General features: G+C 47.4%; 1 protein-coding gene and 2 non-coding genes across 3 annotated transcripts; 2 read left to right on the forward strand and 1 right to left on the reverse strand.

Moving 5' to 3' along the window:
- Window positions 1-781: 781 nt before the first annotated feature.
- Window positions 782-12,500, reverse strand: LOC121342004 (arachidonate 5-lipoxygenase activating protein). The gene is made up of 6 exons (XM_041416055.1): window positions 12,368-12,500; window positions 8,367-8,488; window positions 4,750-4,849; window positions 3,712-3,782; window positions 2,299-2,380; window positions 782-1,646 (listed from the first exon to the last, which is right to left on the reverse strand). The coding sequence occupies exons 2-6, from the start codon at window positions 8,434-8,436 to the stop codon at window positions 1,484-1,486; spliced, it is 486 nt and encodes a 161-aa protein (XP_041271989.1). The 5' UTR covers window positions 8,437-8,488; window positions 12,368-12,500; the 3' UTR covers window positions 782-1,483.
- Window positions 12,501-15,491: 2,991 nt separating this feature from the next.
- Window positions 15,492-15,565, forward strand: TRNAN-GUU. The gene has a single exon. It is a non-coding gene; the product is annotated as a tRNA-Asn (tRNA).
- Window positions 15,566-15,807: 242 nt separating this feature from the next.
- Window positions 15,808-15,880, forward strand: TRNAV-AAC. Its single transcript has one exon. It is a non-coding gene; the product is annotated as a tRNA-Val (tRNA).
- Window positions 15,881-17,556: the final 1,676 nt, after the last annotated feature.

A 17,556-nucleotide genomic window follows, 5' to 3' on the forward strand; every position in this document is an offset into this window, starting at 1 on the left:
GTGTGAGGAGTATTTGGAGTGTGTTATGAGAAGGATGGGAGGGAAGGAACATGAGTGCCCTGCCTGGGAATAAGGTGTCTCAGCAGCTATAAGTTGGAAGGCTAGATTAAATATTTTTAATTACCTCTTCTAACATTTGTCATCATCATGCAATAAATGTGTCTGTTACTAATCTTTCACATCTAAGATTCCTGTAGAACACAAAGAAAAAAAAAAAAGGTGCATGTGACTTGCCAGCTGCAGAAGAGAGCAACCGTGCACAAGCACCTTTGCCCCATGAGACAGAACCAAAATCCTCCAGCCTTGGTGTAGTAGAAAGGCAGATGGCTTTCTGCACCTGCTTTTGTGAACAGCTCTGCAAACCCTCATCTCACATAGCGAGGAGTCTCATTCTCTCCCGAAGGAGTCATAAAATACAGCTTTATCCATCCTGCATGCAGCAATCAGACAGGCTTAAGAGCTTAAGCGCTCGGAGGGTAGCAACGCTTAAAAAAATTGCACAGACCCGTTTGCCTGCCTCGGTCTACACCACTAATCAAAGCTCTCCTCAGCGAGGACTTGTGGAACACATGGTCAGAGCTGGAAGCAGAGCACTGAACGTGCTCACGGAGGGCAGCTGCTAAGCTCGGTTCTCTCGGGATGCGCACAGGGCGCTCAGCAGCTTGCACAGAGCCCGGTTCTCCTGCCCTTGCTCCACTCTCCAGCCAGCTGCTGAGCCACGGAGCACTGGGATCACACACCGGGCAAAGAAGACGGCAGCAGACACATCTCATCGCTTTAGACTGTTTTATTAAACAAAGCCAATCAAAACAAACCGAACCCCACCGGCGATACACCAGCTCCTCATTTACACACCACTCCTTTTCCCAGTTCTGGGAGAACAAAGAGGCTGAAGTGTAAATGAGATCAGTGTGGTGAGTGTTATGCGCATGAATATTTATCAAGGAAGACCAGAAAGGGGCCAATTTGCCACCCTCCCACAACAGCAAGAGCTTGGTCATCAACAAGTTGGAGGGAAAGGGTAGGTGAAGAGGCTGGCCCATGCCTTTGTGTGGGCAGGAGTGTGTGGAATGCTGGTGAAAGGCTGTTCTTGCATCTGAGTGTGACTGGGGGAGCCACCAGTCAGGAACGACACTGGGAGGACCCTAGGTTTTGGGACAAAAGCTAAGTACGACACAGTTATGAAGCAAGCATATAATGTCCCTTCCAGTCATGCAGTCAGCTTGCAAGATGCCCTTTAGGGAAAAAATTCTAAAGTATTAACTGAAAAGTTGTTACCATTCCTTGGCCATGCCAAGTGCTCATGATAAATCTTTTTCCTGAAGAAAAAAAAAGCAAGGCTAAATCAAACTACAGAGCTTGTCAAGCATGAGATTTACAGAAATCTCACTGGGTTATGGATTCGTTTCTTAAACAGTTGAATAATAGCAGCTTCTGGGCATCAATACATGAAGCATGCTGACCCCCGCAGTGCTGTGGGGAGTTAGGGTATGAGCAGCAGTGGAGAGATGGCGCTGGTTATCGTCTTAATATGTATTTCAAAGTCACTTCCGAAAAAGAAGACGAGATAATAGTTGAGTACTCCAGCCACAGACATGAGGAACAGGAACAAAATGATGCGCTTTCCAAACAAGTAACCAGGAGTGCTGAGGAGACAGAAATGGGGGAAAGCAATTTGTTAATGTGCATCATCTCACACGAGAATCCCCAGACTTTGGACTCTACTGCTGAGACCAACTGAAAGACCTCAGGGGCTGAGAGAGTGGGGGAAAATTTATTTTCTGTCTTGCATCGGGCAGTTGAGAGGAACTTAAATGTAAGGATCCTGAACTTAATGTTCAGGATCCATTTGGATCTGGATTAGGCCTTCTGTTCTCAGCGTAGGCTGCTGCTTACAAAGGTGTCTGTTCAGAGGCACTTGAATGTGTTCTCATCCATTACAGGCTGTGGGACAACTCTGTTTCACATGCTGTAATTTGCTTTATCAATATAAATAATATAAATATATATATAAATGGATAATCTTGTGCAAATAGTGGCACAAACATGCATACCTGTGTTTGCAGAGAGTCCTGTGAGCAGGAGCTGCAGGCCCCCAGACCCCAGTGCTGCTGCATGTCTGACATCTCCCACAGCTACCCTCATTCATCCAAAAGCGAGGGGCTTTCCTGCACTGCCCAATGCCAGCAGCTCTTGCAGGCAGCTCCAGAAGCCAGTGGCTCTGCCTGTGCAAGTGCAGCATCCAGCTGTGCTGCTACCACATTCTGGATTTTTTGAAGAGGCTCTGTGACTCCTTACCTCTGAGTCCTCTCCCCGAGGTAGCCCACAAAGTACTTCTGCCTCACAAACAGGTACATCAGGCCAGCAAAGGCAGCAGGAGCTGGGTAAAGGACAAAACAAGGCATTAAAAACACCAGCCCAGGTCTCACTGTACACACTGTCTCCATCTACTTCCTGGGCTGGAAAGGAAACAGGAATCTGCAGTCTTGGGTTATGGGACAAGCACTGGAACTGGGATGGAGACCTCTGCATGGGAAACAACACTTGCCTTGCCCTCACTCTAGCTTTTCTGAAGACTTTGTGGGTAATCCTGCACACAGCTGTGCCCACTGCAGAGCACACACTCACCACCATCCTTCCAGTACCTAAAGTGAGCCTACAAGAAAGCTAGAGATGGACTTTTCACAAGGACATGAACTCATAGGAAAAGGGGAAATGGCTTTAACCTGAAAGAAAGCAGGTTTAGATGACATATAAGGAAGTACTTCACTGCGAGAGTGACAAGGCACTGGCACAGGTTTCACACGGAAGTTGTGGATGCCCCATCCCTGGAAGTGTTCAAGGCCAGGCTGGAGGGAGCTTTTAACTACCTGGTCTAGTGGAAGGTAACCATGCCCCTGCCAAGGGAGCTGTAATGAGATGATCTTTGAGATCTTTTCCAACCCAAACCATTCTATGATTTTGTGAAACCCACTGTGGGCCGTACCAGGCTCAGGAAAGACAGTCCCAGCTCAGGCACCGTCCTCACCAGAAACAGAAGGCTGTTGGTAGATGTACTTCACTAGGAGCAGGTGGAGGATACACTACGGTCCAACACTGAATTCTGAGCATTAAAAAGGGGCTTTCCCCCACAATTCTAGCTTTTCCTACAACTGCAGATAAAATCTCTTTTTCTCGTGATCATGAATCCCATTTTTTTTCCACAAAGAATAGACAGGTACCCCAGGTAAGCACTCATCTTCATATTAGATAAATTCACAGTGCATTGGAGGGGATCACAATTAGAAATGCAGGTCAATAGTCCCAGGTGGCCCTCAGCACAGGGGAGAGCTGGCAGTTCTGGCAATTTAATAAATTAAGCCCATTTCCTGTCCCAAGACTGAATAATGTGGCAATAATCCAGCAACCAAGCACTAAACCTTCTAACCAAAACAAAGGAAACTCATCCATAATGCCAGTATAGGAAATGTCCCTGGCCTGGACTACCTTGAATTAAGTCTGGGAAACATCTATTGGCATAAGTCAAGCCACGCCATGAATGCTGCTACTCAAGCAGCATGCTTAGCCCCAGGACAGGGGGGCAAGAGAGGCTCCCCTGCTGCAGGAGGCTTGGTCCCTGAAAGTGTAACTTCCAAAATGCTCACCATCCTTTGCTGAATGTGATGCCAGGTTGAAGGGGGAAAAGAAAACAAACAAACAAAAGAGTGTTACCTTGGCTGCAGAGAAGGCCAGCACACCAAAGCACAGCGAGGAAAGTAGGGTATGCATGTCCACAGTTCTGGCTGGAATGGAATTTATAGGAGGGAAATCAGAGCACAGGCAAATAGAAAAAAAATCAGACTGGTGGCAGGTGGATTTGGGCTGCACTAGTGCCCTTGAAAGCAGATTTTACCCCAGAGCAGTGGGAGGCCCCTGACCTGCCAAGGGCTGGGCTCCTCACCTAGGTCTGCTTCCATGTTTTCCCACTCAGATAATGGATGCCTTTGTGCTGCCTGATGAGGAAAACAAACCACCCTGTGCCTGCCTGGCAGCTGTGAAAGCCACTTTCTCCCTAACCTGTTCGATCATGATAGATGATGTGAGCTTTATTGGCTTAAAGTCCTTTTAATTGAGTCTTATTAATAAAGCTATTGGATGAAACCAACGAATGTAGAATTACATCACAACTAAGAGTGTCTCACAGAGTTAACATGTGTCTTTGCAGGGGAGCAGGAATGGTGTCCAGCTGCCTCCTTCAGCTGTGAATGTTTTCTGAGGGGGAGAAGCGAAGAAGTTGAGAGTGATTCCACGTGACAAAGGAGTGGAGAAGTGGAGAGCTGTGTGCCAAGGGAGGTGCCAGAGACCAAGGGATTTGTGTGAGCTCTGCCACCTGCCTGCTCCTCAGCAGGCTGACGTCTCTGCTGGCTCTTTCCTTTTGAGCCCTTGACACTGTGGCTGTGCCTGTGCCACACTTCCAGCAGGGCAGAGTGAACTGGTTCCCAAATGAAGGGACACATTACTTGTGATGGCTGTAAGACCTATATAGATGCAGCATAAGGTGGCAAGAAGGGTGCTGGATTCAGCCAGCAGATATATCCAAAAACCTCATGTCTGCACACCGAGCCACAGCTAGGGATTAAGTACAAAGCCTTCATCTGAGGGAAGTTGGGATCCACCCCTGGCCCCCAAAAGTGTTTGGATTTAATGTTAATGCAGAGCATGATGAACCCCACTCTGCCCTCACTGACCCCTCAGTACTTGTCTACTCACTTGGCAGTGTAGACACGGTCGAAGGAGGAGGATCCCTGCCGCTGCAACACCTTCCCATTGCAGTGTCTGCTTTCATGCTCCACTTTGTTAGCAAAAAAAGCTGTTAAAAAACCACAGAGTATTCAGTCTGAGATGTCACCTGAAGATATTGCAGAAGCTGGGCATTGTGGGCTCAGCACTGTTCCCATGGAGAGATGGCAGGAGAAGACACAGGCAAGTGAGGGTGCAGGATGTGGCCAGTGTGCTCACACTGTCACCCAGGTTTAACCAAACCCTCCATGCCAGCATGTGACTGGTAGCAGGCTCTCACCTCCAATCCCTGCTTAATCCCAACTTTGCACTGCATCTCTGCTGCAGAAGCACTGCCCTGACCCAGTCCTTTGAGCTCCCAGTGGGAAAAGAACTTTCCAGTCAGAGCTGCCAACCCCAAATCTTACTCTCCAACAGAGTAGGGAGACAAGGGAGTCTGTTCTCTTTTAGTGAAACCCATTTGCCAAACCAAGGACATCCTGCAGGGCTGGTTCTTTTCCCAGAAAGGCCCAAAGAAAGCCTGGACTTAATGGCTGATCCTCGTTTTAAGCAACAGAGTTGTGTCTGAGTGTTAGCTGCTGCAAAAAGGCAACACCTCAAGATAATGTATCATGCTCTTGACAAACACGTTTTATCTGATGACACTAAACCAGAGACCATCAATCATATGTCTAAGTACTCCAGAGAGAGCTCTGGCAGGCTACAAGCTGCAAGCTTTCTGTTGTTGTGCACCCCATCTCAAGTGCGTCCAAATCACTCTATGGCTTGGAATATTAACCTAATATATACACATGAAAGATAGCCCATCAGGAAATACATTATTATAGCAATAAAAATTTAGCTAGATAAGCTGCAGGATTTCATCCCTGCAATCTGAAGAGTTGCCTCTTTTCTTCCCCTTCATCAATGCTGTAAAGAGGTCTTTTGTACTTCCATTGTCCTTAACAAAAACTACTGAGTTTTTTGGTTCCCAGTATTGTGGGATCCCCTGGGTACATGCAGCCCTTCTGCAGAAAAATCCACAGTGCTTTAAGCCAGCACCCCTACTCTGAGCAAGGCTGCAGAGCCTCCCAATGCCACCAGCACAGTGTGCTGGCTCCTGGGGGACCAGACACCATCTGGTGGCAGAGCTCTCAGCATCTCCATCTGCACACCAGCACAGCCTTTGGCAAGAGATTACCCTGCCTACAGCCACTAAGAGGACCTAATTGAAGAGGACAGAGTTGATCAGCACTTTTTTGTCCAGTGCTGAGCTGCAGCAATGGACTTTCTGCAGGTCTGGGACCACATGGACTTAGTAGCACACCTCCTCCCTTTCTTTTATCATGCTTGAAAATCTCTAGAAAATACCACATATTTGGCTTTCTCTTTTCTAAGAAAGCCAAGCAAGTTATTTATCTTCCTCTCCACTGCTGCAGGTGCTGCCACTTCCCAAATATCAGCTTGCTGCTGCAGAGAAGTTCCACTGTGCTAGGAGGCAAGAGGGTGCTTTCACAAGCCATCATGAGAGGAGTGAGCAGAGCAAGGCTGGAGTGGAGAGGTTTAATTCACCTCAGTTGTTCCAGAAGATAATGCCCTGAGGCTCCAAGGTTCCACAGACTGCCCAGAGGCTGAACAGTGGCAGTCCCACTCTGATCAAGGTAATGTGCAAGAGTTCAGTGTAAGCCTGGTTGTTTCACAAGTCCGTGCCAACAGAAACTGGGAGCTGATGATCCCGCATAGCCAGTGCTTGCAAATATGCCCCTTATTTCTTTCCACTTTGCTTCCTCTGTCCTGATCTGCTCAGAAAAGACCACTGATTTGCCCTGAAAACTGCTGGATTGCAACATATCTCCAGTAAAAGACCAAAACTTTAGGCTGCATGCGTCAGTCAGTGGTATGCGGCCACAGGAGTCTTTCCGCAGGATGTGGAGATTCCATCATGAACACGGTGACAGTAAATGGACCAGACTGGGGCAGCACCACAGCCCACCTCCATCCTCAGGAATAACAGCATTCAAGCTGTTTTCTAGTCCTGCAGCCTATGCAGAGAAGCGTTTAATCACAATTTTATGTGGTACTGACTTCATGCAGTCAGAGACAGTCAAGCAGAGGCCCAAGTGCTTTGCTGAACGAGAGTCACAGCAGGAGTTCAGCACTCCTGATACCCCTTGACAAACATTTCTACTGCTTTCATAACTGCATTCACTGCAAGACAGCGTATCAAGCCTGGTTTTCTTGAAAGCAAGCTTGGGAAGAGGAAATCAGATGACGCAAAGCTTGAATTCATGGTTAAGGCTGACTGCCTCACGTGCTTGGCAGACTCTGCCAAGCATCCTACTTCCCCTTCGTAGCAGCTGGGTCCATAAACTCACAGACAGATAAAAGGATATGGATGGAAGTCTGACATGTCTGAGTGAGAGGAAAAAAAACACCTATATATAAAGTCATATGATTACATAGCAAGAAACGTATATTTGACACATTTTCTTAATTATGGTATGTGCCCTGGTCTTAATGTGCCATATTCTGGTGATGTCACATGTCATGCATTTGCCAGAGAACAACATTGGTTAAATGATGTGGCATTTACTGCCTATGTTGAAACTAAACCAGTCTGCATCTCTTTTTTTTTTTTCTTTTTGCTCCTTGGCAGCTAGGCTCCCAGCACTTCCCCCTCTCTGCAGCAGCCCAAGAATAGCCCATTTCCTAGGACTTTGTGTTCAGTGGGAATCTCCCATTTGTAATAAGAAGCCTTCACTACAGATTTCTGGAATTTTCACCAGCTGCCCAGCCCACTGCTGAATCTCTTTGAACCTGGGCGAACTTAGTGCAGCTGAGGCAAAACTCAATCCTTTCTTTGAATTCAGGGCAAAATTTCCTGCTAAAAAAAGTATTTGTAAGAGAGGATGAAGAAGTTAAAATCAAATTTGCACAGGAGAGATACTTATTTAATTTAAAAGATTTTGAAGACTATACATGGGACTATATAAGGTCTGAGTAAGAGCTAGAGAAGAAAACTTCACCATCTCAGGAAATGTACAGTGTTCTTGGGACCACAGTTAATTGGGATTAGATATACTGCAGGACTTGGAGATGCAGGAAAGCAGGAGAGCTGCCTGCTCACAAATAGCCCACACAGACTCCTCGAGTTCTGTTCCTTTCACCCAGCTCCATGCAAAGGTCTGACCCATTGCAGCCCCCCGGGACTCCATCCCCGCCCATGGCAGCAGGGCTGCAGCCTGAGAGCAGCTCTGGCTGACAGAGGCCACAGCAGGGACCTAGGTCAGAAAAGGAGGTCTTAGTCATCAAATCAAAATTCATATTGCCACAGGGTATCCCAGCATATTAGTCCTTACATTAGCTGAAAAGCATAACAAACTCACTCCAGAATGTCAGAGAGTAAGACCATGTGGCAGTCAGGATACTGCCACAATGTCACACAAGATTCCATGCTTAGAAGGCCGTTTCTAAAGCCAAAGCCATGCCTAAGCATGCATGCACTTATAACTGAAGATTATCTATCCAAAGATCAGCTCAGCATATATCACCCTGAACTTTCCTCAGCTCCCTTCTATCCCTTAAATAAATATGTTTTTTTGTCTTACCGTTCTGGACGACACTGATCAGGGTGACAATGACCAGCAGGACAATGCTTCCCAGGGTCTCATGGTCCATTTTGTGAGAGGGCTCTCAGGGTGAATGGTGCAGCCTCGGTGGCAGCTCAGTGCTAGGAGCACAGAACGAGGAAGTGAAGGTCTTATCTTGAATCATGAAACACTTCCTATGGTTTCACAGGAGAGTGGCAGCACCCTCTGCTCTGGTGCCTGTCAGACCAACAACCGCAGGCTCACTCACTCGTCATGTACAGATGAAGCCCAGGAAAAAAGAGATTACACATCTGTGATCTAAGATGATATGAAATGTGGAAATACGCCTATTGCCCTTCCTACACACAAGCAAATCCTGGATGTCTAAAGCATGTCCGAGCATTTGGCCAGCTGTGTGGAACAGCAGAAGGCCGGAAGAAACCAGTCAGGCTACCACAGCATTGTCAGCAAGTGCCCAGCCACTCCACAAGCAGCTGGGAGAAGAAATAATGTGGACAAGTCTTAGCAATGGTGTTGGCCTCGTGAAGATGCTCTCCCTGGTCACATCTCCATCAGTCTCAGCAGTGAGGAGACCCCAGGGCTTCACGTCACAAGCCAGAGCTCCTGAACCCCCTGGTGTATTGGAATGGGCAGTACAGCAGTGCTGTGAGCACTGCTGCTGAGCACAGAAATATGTCCTTTGTTACCAGGTATGGATCCTGCATCCCTTCCCCTACGAATAACTCCTTGGAAGACAGTGACAGCTACAAGCATTCAGTGTTTTGCAGGCTCAGACTTCACAGCTGTGCCCCAGTTTTAGTCCCTGGAGGCCAATACAGCAGATCACAACTGCTGCAGCAGGTTCACAGCTTGGATCCAAGCCCCTGATGAAGCTGGCACAGAAGCACAGGCTGCGGTGTTGTGCAGAGGGATGGGTTGACCTTGGCTGAACATCAGGTGCCCACCCAAGCCACTCTACCTCTCTCCTCCTCAGCTGGACAGGGAAGAGAAAATATAACAGAAGGCTAAAGGGTTGAGATAAGGGCAGGGAGAGATCACTCACCAGTTACTGTCACAGGCAAATCAGACCTCACCCTGGGTGGGACACAGCCAGGCAGGAGCTCCAGCAGGAGCCAACCTGCAAAACCTATCTTTTTCAATGGGGACACATTTATTTACAATGGTGTTTTTACCCAGTCTCTCTATCATGCAAATTTTTATAATCCATAGTCTTACATATGGAAAACTCTCATATACTTTGGGTATAAACAAATACACAGAAATGAACTGGCAGAGGGAGGTGATTAACACCGTGAGCTGTGACATAGTTATCAGAATAGGAAAATGGTGTCTCTCTGGGATGCCTTCCCTACAGTCCATACAGATACAGCTGTGTGAGAAGCAGCCCATAAAGAATATCAAGGTTTAGATTTGACCTGTGATTTTTTTTCTTCCGATTTTTAACTCTTGCCAGATTTGCTTTAGGAAAAAACTCAAATCCAAGAACAAAACGCAAAGGAGTACAGCTTTTTGAGAATGCTTTTATTCAGGCTAAAGTTCTCTTTTTCCCCAGAATACAATCTTTTCCTACTTGAACATCAATGTTTATGTTTTGTTGTCTATTAAGCACAGGATTGTAGCTGGTATTTAGGGATAGCATTTAATGCTAAGCATCTACTAACGCTCTGAGAAGAAGAACCCATCACCTAAAAGCCATGATGTAATTAAGTCAAAAGAAGAATATTGTCTAAGCAGTGTTATGGCTGTAAAGAGAGGAGCTCTGCATGGGTATGGGCAAGCAGGAGGGAGCTGCTGACAGGAGAAGGCTAAGGGGACAGCACAGAGGTCCTCGGGGCATCTGTGGTAGGAGGATTTCCACTCATCCTCCTGCAGCAGGCTTTCTTCTGCTACCTGTTTTGTGCTGGTGCAAACCTACCAGGCCGCCTGCAGCTTGCTTTTGATTTACAAGTGGCAGCACAAGCACATGAGCCTGCTCCAACCTACCAAGAAAACACACACACTTCCCCGCTATCAAAGACTTCCCAGAGGTGACCTCAGCTCAGCAGAACTCTTGTATAAAAGAGGGTAAGAATCAGGCTGCTGAGGTGTGAAGTTGCCATAATGCAAAAAACCCCACAACACACCTGCAGTTTATGCCAGCAGGCTTTCCAGCTGGCTGACCCAAGCTCCCAGCCCTCACTCTGTGCGCTGGACACATCGTCAGAGATGAGCTGTTGATGCCTTTGCTTTCTCCTTGTCCTGCTCTTTGTTCTGCAGCTCTTGGCTTTGCTGCTGCTCAGTGCCTCTCACCACAGACTCATCCCCACTTTGCTCTCCTGCTCTGCTCCTTCTGATTTCCCCCATCCCCTGGCACCACTTTGGCATTTTGGCACTTGACATCCCCAGTGCTCTTCTGGAAACTCAGCCCGTTCCCTCCTCTCACCCAGGTTTGCTCCAAAGCCATCCCACATGTATGCATGGAGGAAAGCAGGATTTCACACTCCTCCCTGCAGTAAAAAAAACAAACCATGACATCAGCTCCAGGGCTTGTTAAAATGATTTCTTGGTGTGCAAGGAGAAAAAAGCTTTGCCAGCAAGAGCCTCTTTGGTATGGCTGCCTTAAGAAAGGAACTGCAGTGTTTTGGGTTTTTTTTTTTTTTTTTTTTGTTTTCTGTTGTTTGGTTGGTTTTTTAAGTGCAGCATCACTCTGAGGCTCTGCTTGAGGAAAAACAAGGAAATCAAGATGGTATGTGAGACATGGAAGAAGTCCCTTTACAATGGCAAGGCAACACTGTTGTGTTGCCAGACAGAGTAGAAACCTCTTGTGGGAAGGAATATTACCTTTTCATACCCCTTGGCACTGGAATAGCTGCAGGGTAGAAGGAGATTCTGGCAATATTTTTGCAATTTGGGGAATTGCATTGGCAAGGGAGGGCTAAAATGACTCTGCCAGCAGCTTTTTAAACATCTACACACTAAATCATTCCCTCTTCCTGAGACCTAAACACACACAGGATCACTGTCTGGATAAGACAAAATTGGCATCACTGAAAAACCCCGTCCACCTGGGAGAAGCATCAGTGCAAAACACCTCCATCATATCTCACTTGGCCATTTGAAATAAGGGATTTTCCCGAGTAGAAAAAAAGAAAAGAAAAGGGGGTGTGTGGGAGGGATACATCCCTTGGGGAACAGTGCCTGCACCTTCTGTAACCCCCAGCTGTGGTCAGACCTCTTCAGGCACAGGCAATTCAGCACTTCAGCAGCTGCTGTCAGACTCCTTGCTGCATGGCTGTTGGACATCCACATCATCCTGTCCAAGGAAGATAACCTTGACACAGTGAGCCATGAAGCTCACGAAAATGTGCAAAGCCAGTGAGCTTTTCCAGTTGCGCTGCGAGGCTGCCTGCACATTAATCTCCTCCCCTGGAAACTTGAACAGCCAGTCAAAATAATCACTTTGTAGAATTGCTTTCATGGTGAAGAGGAAAGGAGTGGGAATGCAGATCTATAAATATCTTTTGGGATGTTCATCCTCCTCTCATGCACTCTGATCAGAGCTCAGGAGAAAGGACTCTAATCAAAGTGTGTCTCTTGATAAAATAAAGGCTGCTCGTGTGAAGCTCCCACATATGAATGCCAGGTGACACCCAGCTGTCATGCTTTGTCATAAATGCAAGGGGACACAAGCCCCTTGGTCTGTCTGGTTAATACGAGCACTGTGCTTTGCAAACTTGAAGCGCCGCCGCCCCATCAGATGCAGCGCACACACACGTGTGGGTGACTCCCTGCCGTCACCACAGCCTGCCTCAGCATCACAGCCTTGCTGAACCCTGACAAAACCCCAGTGGAGTACATGAACAGAGCTGGAACTGTGAAGCGCAGCACGAAGAAAAGGGCAATGCTGCAGGTTTTGAAGTGCTGCCTTCATTCTGCACAGCCAAGAGAATGAGCCGACAGAGCACCGCATCAAAACCCCCTCCTTCTACACATTTCACAGGCTTCCTCCTTTCACTCACCGTTTTCATGTTCCTTTGGTACAAATTCAGCTCAAAATAGAGCTGGAAGACAGAAGCTGTATTCCCTCCAGGTCCCCTGGCACAGCCTCCTCCTCCTCACCCTCTTTGCGCCATTGTCACGATTCAACCCCGGCCGGCAACTTAGCCCCACACAGCCACTTGCTCACTCCCCCCCAGTGAGAAGGGGGAGAGAATCAGAAGGATAAAAGTGAGAAAAGGGTTAGGAAATTCCACACATGCAAGCAAATAAAAACAGTGAATGCATTCACCACTTCCCACAGGCAGGCAGGTCTTCAGCCATTTCCAGGAAAGCCATCATGCACAGTGGTTATTATGGAAGACAACGCCATCACTCCAAATGTTCTCTCCTTTCTCCTTCTTCCCCCAGCTTTATATGTTGAGCATGATGCCATGTGGTAAGGGGTAATCCTTGGATCTGCTGTGGTCAGATGTCCCCACCCTGTCCCCTCTCAACTCTTCTGCACCCCCAGTCCACATGCTGGTGGGGTGATGTGGGAGGCAGAAAAGGCCTAGACTCTGCATAAGTCCTGCTCAGCAGTGACTAAAACATCACTTTGTGACCAGCAGTCATGTTTTTCCAGCACCAATCCAAAACAGAGCAACATGCCAGCTACCAGGAAGAAAATTAACTCTACCCAGAGTATTTCAGATGTAGTCTCACCTGAGCTGAGCAGAGGAGCAGAATCACTTCTCTTGACCTGCTGGCAATGCCTTGTCTCATGTGACCTGGGGTACAATTGACCTTCTTGGCCACAAAGGCCCACTGCTGGCTCAAGTTCAACCTGCTGTCCACCAGGATACCCATATTCCTTTCTGCCAGGTTGAATTCTAGATGGGTGCCCCCAGCATGTCCTGGTGCATGATGTTTTTTTTGTCTTACAGCTGCAGGACTTTGAACTTCTCCTGGTTGAACTTCATGAGGCCATTTCTCCATCATTCATCAGCCCATTTCTCCAACCTGTCAAGGTCCCTCTGGATAGCAGCATCACCCTCTGCTCTGTCTGCCACTCCTGTGAGTCTGGTGCTGTCTGCAAACTTGCTGAGGCTAAACTCTGGCCCATCATCCAGATCATTAATGGAATGTTGTGCAATATTGATCCCTGATAGTTGTTGGCATCCAGCTACATCATGCCACCACACTCTGGACACAGTCTGGCCACTTTTCAATCCACCTCACTGTCTGCTTATCCAACCCACACATCAACAGCTTCTCTGCAAGGATCTCACAGGAAACAGTGTCAAGGGCCTCACTGAAGCCCAGGCAGACAATACCCACTGCTCTCTTCTCTTCTACCAGGCCAATCACTTCACCATGGGAGTCTACCAAATTGTTAAACATTACTTCCCCTTGTTCAAGCCATGCTGACCAACTGCCGGCGATTCCACTGTCTTTGATGGTTTCAAGGATTAGCTCATCCATCACCTTCCCAGGGACTGAGGTGAAGCTGACCAGCCTGTAGTTCCCTCAGTCATCCTTCCCGTCCTTCTGGAAGATGGGGGTGATGTTGCTTTGTTCCCATCCTTGGGCACTTCTCATTGCCATGACTGATCAAAGCTGACTGAGATTGCAATGGATCTGCCATCTCTCTCAGCACCTGTGGGTATATCCCACCAGGGCCAATGCACTTATGTATATGCAGGTTACCTAAGTATTCCCAGACTTGCCCCTCATCCATCTAGGGTATATTTTCCTAGCTAATTCGGTTTTTGTAACTCATGTTTGCTGCCATTATCACCTTATTAGCTTTTAGGTGGCTGCAATTTGATTAATAATTCATTTTATGGATTGTTTAGAGCTGAGGTGAGGCTGCCTGGGCAGCAGATTCACAGGTCTTTCTCTCCACTTCACTCTGAGAAGTCTCTTTTGCCCTGTCTCATTTCTGTCAGTGTTCCCGCGTTCCATTAGCTCTTGCAAATAATTATCAAAGGTCTTTGAATCAAAAGTCACTGTGGAGCGAATTTTGTCTTCTGTTCTTCAAGTCTCTGGTCACAACTACTCCTTTTGTTACTGTAATTATCCAAAGGAAAGATTTTGGATCCCTTGACCACCTTAACAACAGGGCAATGCTAATTTTTGTTTTCCACATCCCTGACACATGCTGTCAGAGCTTCCTCTTGCCAGCTGAGCTGTCTCAGAGGGCAGCTTTCGGGCTCCCATTTGCAACTGTTCCACAGTCCAAACAGGCAGAACTTCAACCACTACATTTTTCTGCTTGTCCACTCTTCCCCAATCCCTCAGGAAAACAAACAGAAAAGGCCACAGAGAAAACAAAACAATAGAGAAAACAAAAAAGGAAAGCCAAGTGTGAAAAATGCCAATCACTTGTTTTTAGAATTTTAAAAGTTTAATAGTAATGAAATGGTTATAAAATAGTAATCTAATTAGAGTAATAAAAATTTGGACACTTAGGATTTAGGACAATACAAGACAATAAAAACAAAGAGTTATGGACAGTCTGGGTACCTTTTTCTGGGCCAAATAAGCCCCAAAAAGGACACACGTTAACAGAGGATTAACCCTTAAAAGCAACAGCCTGTTGCATATTCATACATCTCATACCTGATGTATAACTTCCATTCAAACAAAGGATTCTGTGTGGTCACTGTCAACTTCTTCCTCTTAATCCTGACGGCATCTTCAGGGCTGAACGAGGTGGGAAGAAGTTAGTTTCTTCTGACAAGGGAGCAATAAATTCCTTTTCTTTGAAAATTTAGGTGTCTTGTGGCTGCTATCTCAGCGCAAGTACCTCATTCCTCTCTTTAAATAAAGTAAGTCACATAGCATAGTTTCTATTTTAACATTACGTTATAACCTAAAACTATATTTAACACACTACTTAAGAAAATTAATACAGCATAACATAACACATATAATATTAATTTTAATATTTGCGAAAAGCCAATCATAAAATACGCATTTTTCCCACCGAGGAAGGACCGTTTTTCAGGTTAGAAAAGCAGTGAGGCCCCAAAGCTGGTGATTAAAAGCCCAACCCACGCAGCGCCCCGAGGGAGCGGGAGCAGGAAGAGCACAAAGGAGCGCAAAGCCCGCCCCAGCCGCCGCGGGACCCAGGTGTGGCTCGGCGGCGCTGGCTGCCAGCGTGTCTCTGTGGCGCAATCGGTTAGCGCGTTCGGCTGTTAACCGAAAGGTTGGTGGTTCGAGCCCACCCAGGGACGAGGGGCAGTCATTTTGTTGTGCGCCGTGTGTTTTTTACTTCCCTCCTGCAAGAGGCGGCGGCTGCAAGCGGCCCGCGCCGCCTTTATACCGGCGGGAAGTGCCAGAGACCAGCTTTTTGCTCCGGGACCTCGCTGCTCCTGCAGCGCCAAGAGGAGTTTCACCCGCACCGTGTGCTCCCGGGGCTGCGTGTGCTGCGTCCGATTGCTCAAGGGAGACTGCAGGAAAAAATTCTACAACGGCAGTTTCCGTAGTGTAGTGGTTATCACGTTCGCCTAACACGCGAAAGGTCCCCGGTTCGAAACCGGGCGGAAACACCATTTTTATTTTCCCTTCCCGTGTCACCACGGACGTGTTTCCTCTCTAGCCGCGGGGCTCGTCCCCCGCCCCGCAGTGGGAGAGGGCGAGCGGCCTCCTGGGCTGCAGGGGGGCCGGGAGGGAGGAGCAGGGGTAGGGCTGGGGGTTGTGCTGGAGGTCTGCTTGATTCCCATTCTCCAGCTCCTCGGCAAACGCACTTTCCCTGGAAAGATAGCCCAGAGGGGGGAAAGGAGCTTCAGCTGAAACGGTCTGAACATCAACAGAAAACTTGAGACAAAAGCTACAACCACTTGCCGCGGGCACTACAGAACCCCCTTTAGATATTAACTTACATACAAAGAATAATATAGATCCAGGTCGGGGCAGGAGCATCTCCTGAGTGTTTCCTCAGCCTCCTCCTCGAAAACATACGCTGGAGGCACCCCTTCTTCCTTTACACTCCTTTCCCAGCATTTCTCTCCTTTGTGAGCTCTGTGGCTCCACTGTGTTCTCTTGGGCTGTGCAGCTTCAGCATCTCCCTTGCAAACAACCACACCGTGTTTGTACACAGCAGAATGCAGAAAAATGCCTCAAACTCCATCAGCCTTGTTATCCCGCTAACCTTCTCTCTTGCTCTGTCTACACACTGTCTTTGATCAATACTCAGACTGGAAGTTCTTCCACTCCAAGACCGAATCCTGGTGGTCTTCAAAGCACAGCTTTGAGTATAAGCTGCTCAAAAGGCAATGTGTTTTGCTCCAGGCACGAAGGGGCTCACATCAAGAGCAGCTGTTTAGCTTTGCAAAAGGAACACAGACAAGACACACTGGCTCTCGCTGATATATTGTCAGGAAGGGAATAATTATTTAAAGCAAAAAGTAGTGATAGAAGAATAAATGGCAATGCCCAGCCATGAAAAACATCAAGATCAAAGTCAGATTTGTAATCAGCACCACAATAGATTTCTTGAAAAGTGCTCTAGCAGGTATACAGCTAGAAATCCATCCAGGCAGCTCCTTTGCAGATATGTTGGTTTATTGTAGGCAGGATGCGAGAAGGCAACCCTGTTTTTCACCATTTACTGTGTTATAAGAAGTGTTTGAATGTATCATCAAGTAGTCAGATCTGAATCACAGCACCTTCTCTGCAGAGCTGATTCCAAACTTGAGTGCTAAGATTATGCCTTTCCCAAAGCAGAAGACACAGACTAACAAGACTCTGCAGAGGGCTCTGGACAGGCTGGGTTGATGAGCCAATGTTTCCAGGGAAGGGAAACAGAGCTGGGGAAGGGTCTGGAGTGCAAAACTGATGAGGAGCAGCTAAGGGTGTTTAGCATGGAGAAAAGGAAGCTCAGGGGTGACCTTACTGCTCTCAACTACTCTACAAAGAGCGTGTAGCCAGGTGGGGGCAGGCCTTTTGTTGTAGGTAGTAAGACACAGGATGAGAAGAAATGGTTTCAAGTTGTCCCAAGGGAGGTTAGATTGGATGTTAGGAAAAATCTCCTCTTTGAAAGGATGGTTAGGAATTGGAAGAGACTGCCCAGCCAAGTGGCAAAGTCACCATCCCTGGAAGTGTTCAAAAAATGTAGATGTGGCGTTTAGGGATATGGTTTAGTGGTGAAGATGGCAGGGCTCAAAGCCCTTAGACTTTGGGAAATCTACCCTAGAACACTAATAAAACCTCCATAATACAGGGA

Source organism: Onychostruthus taczanowskii, unplaced genomic scaffold (genome assembly GCF_017590055.1).
Source record: "Onychostruthus taczanowskii isolate IOZ18803 unplaced genomic scaffold, ASM1759005v1 scaffold50, whole genome shotgun sequence".
Classification (NCBI taxonomy): domain Eukaryota; kingdom Metazoa; phylum Chordata; class Aves; order Passeriformes; family Passeridae; genus Onychostruthus; species Onychostruthus taczanowskii.

What these genes read in the sequence shown, in the direction of transcription:
- LOC121342004 (XM_041416055.1), bottom strand. Translation starts at nt 8,436, where the DNA reads ATGGACCATGAGACCCTGGGAAGCATTGTCCTGCTGGTCATTGTCACC. An exon ending in GATCAGTGTCGTCCAGAACG is followed by an intron (nt 4,850 to 8,366) that starts GTAAGACAAAAA and finishes GTTTTTTAACAG; the next exon opens with CTTTTTTTGCTAACAAAGTG. An exon ending in CTCGGGGAGAGGACTCAGAG is followed by an intron (nt 1,647 to 2,298) that starts GTAAGGAGTCAC and finishes CTGTCTCCTCAG; the next exon opens with CACTCCTGGTTACTTGTTTG.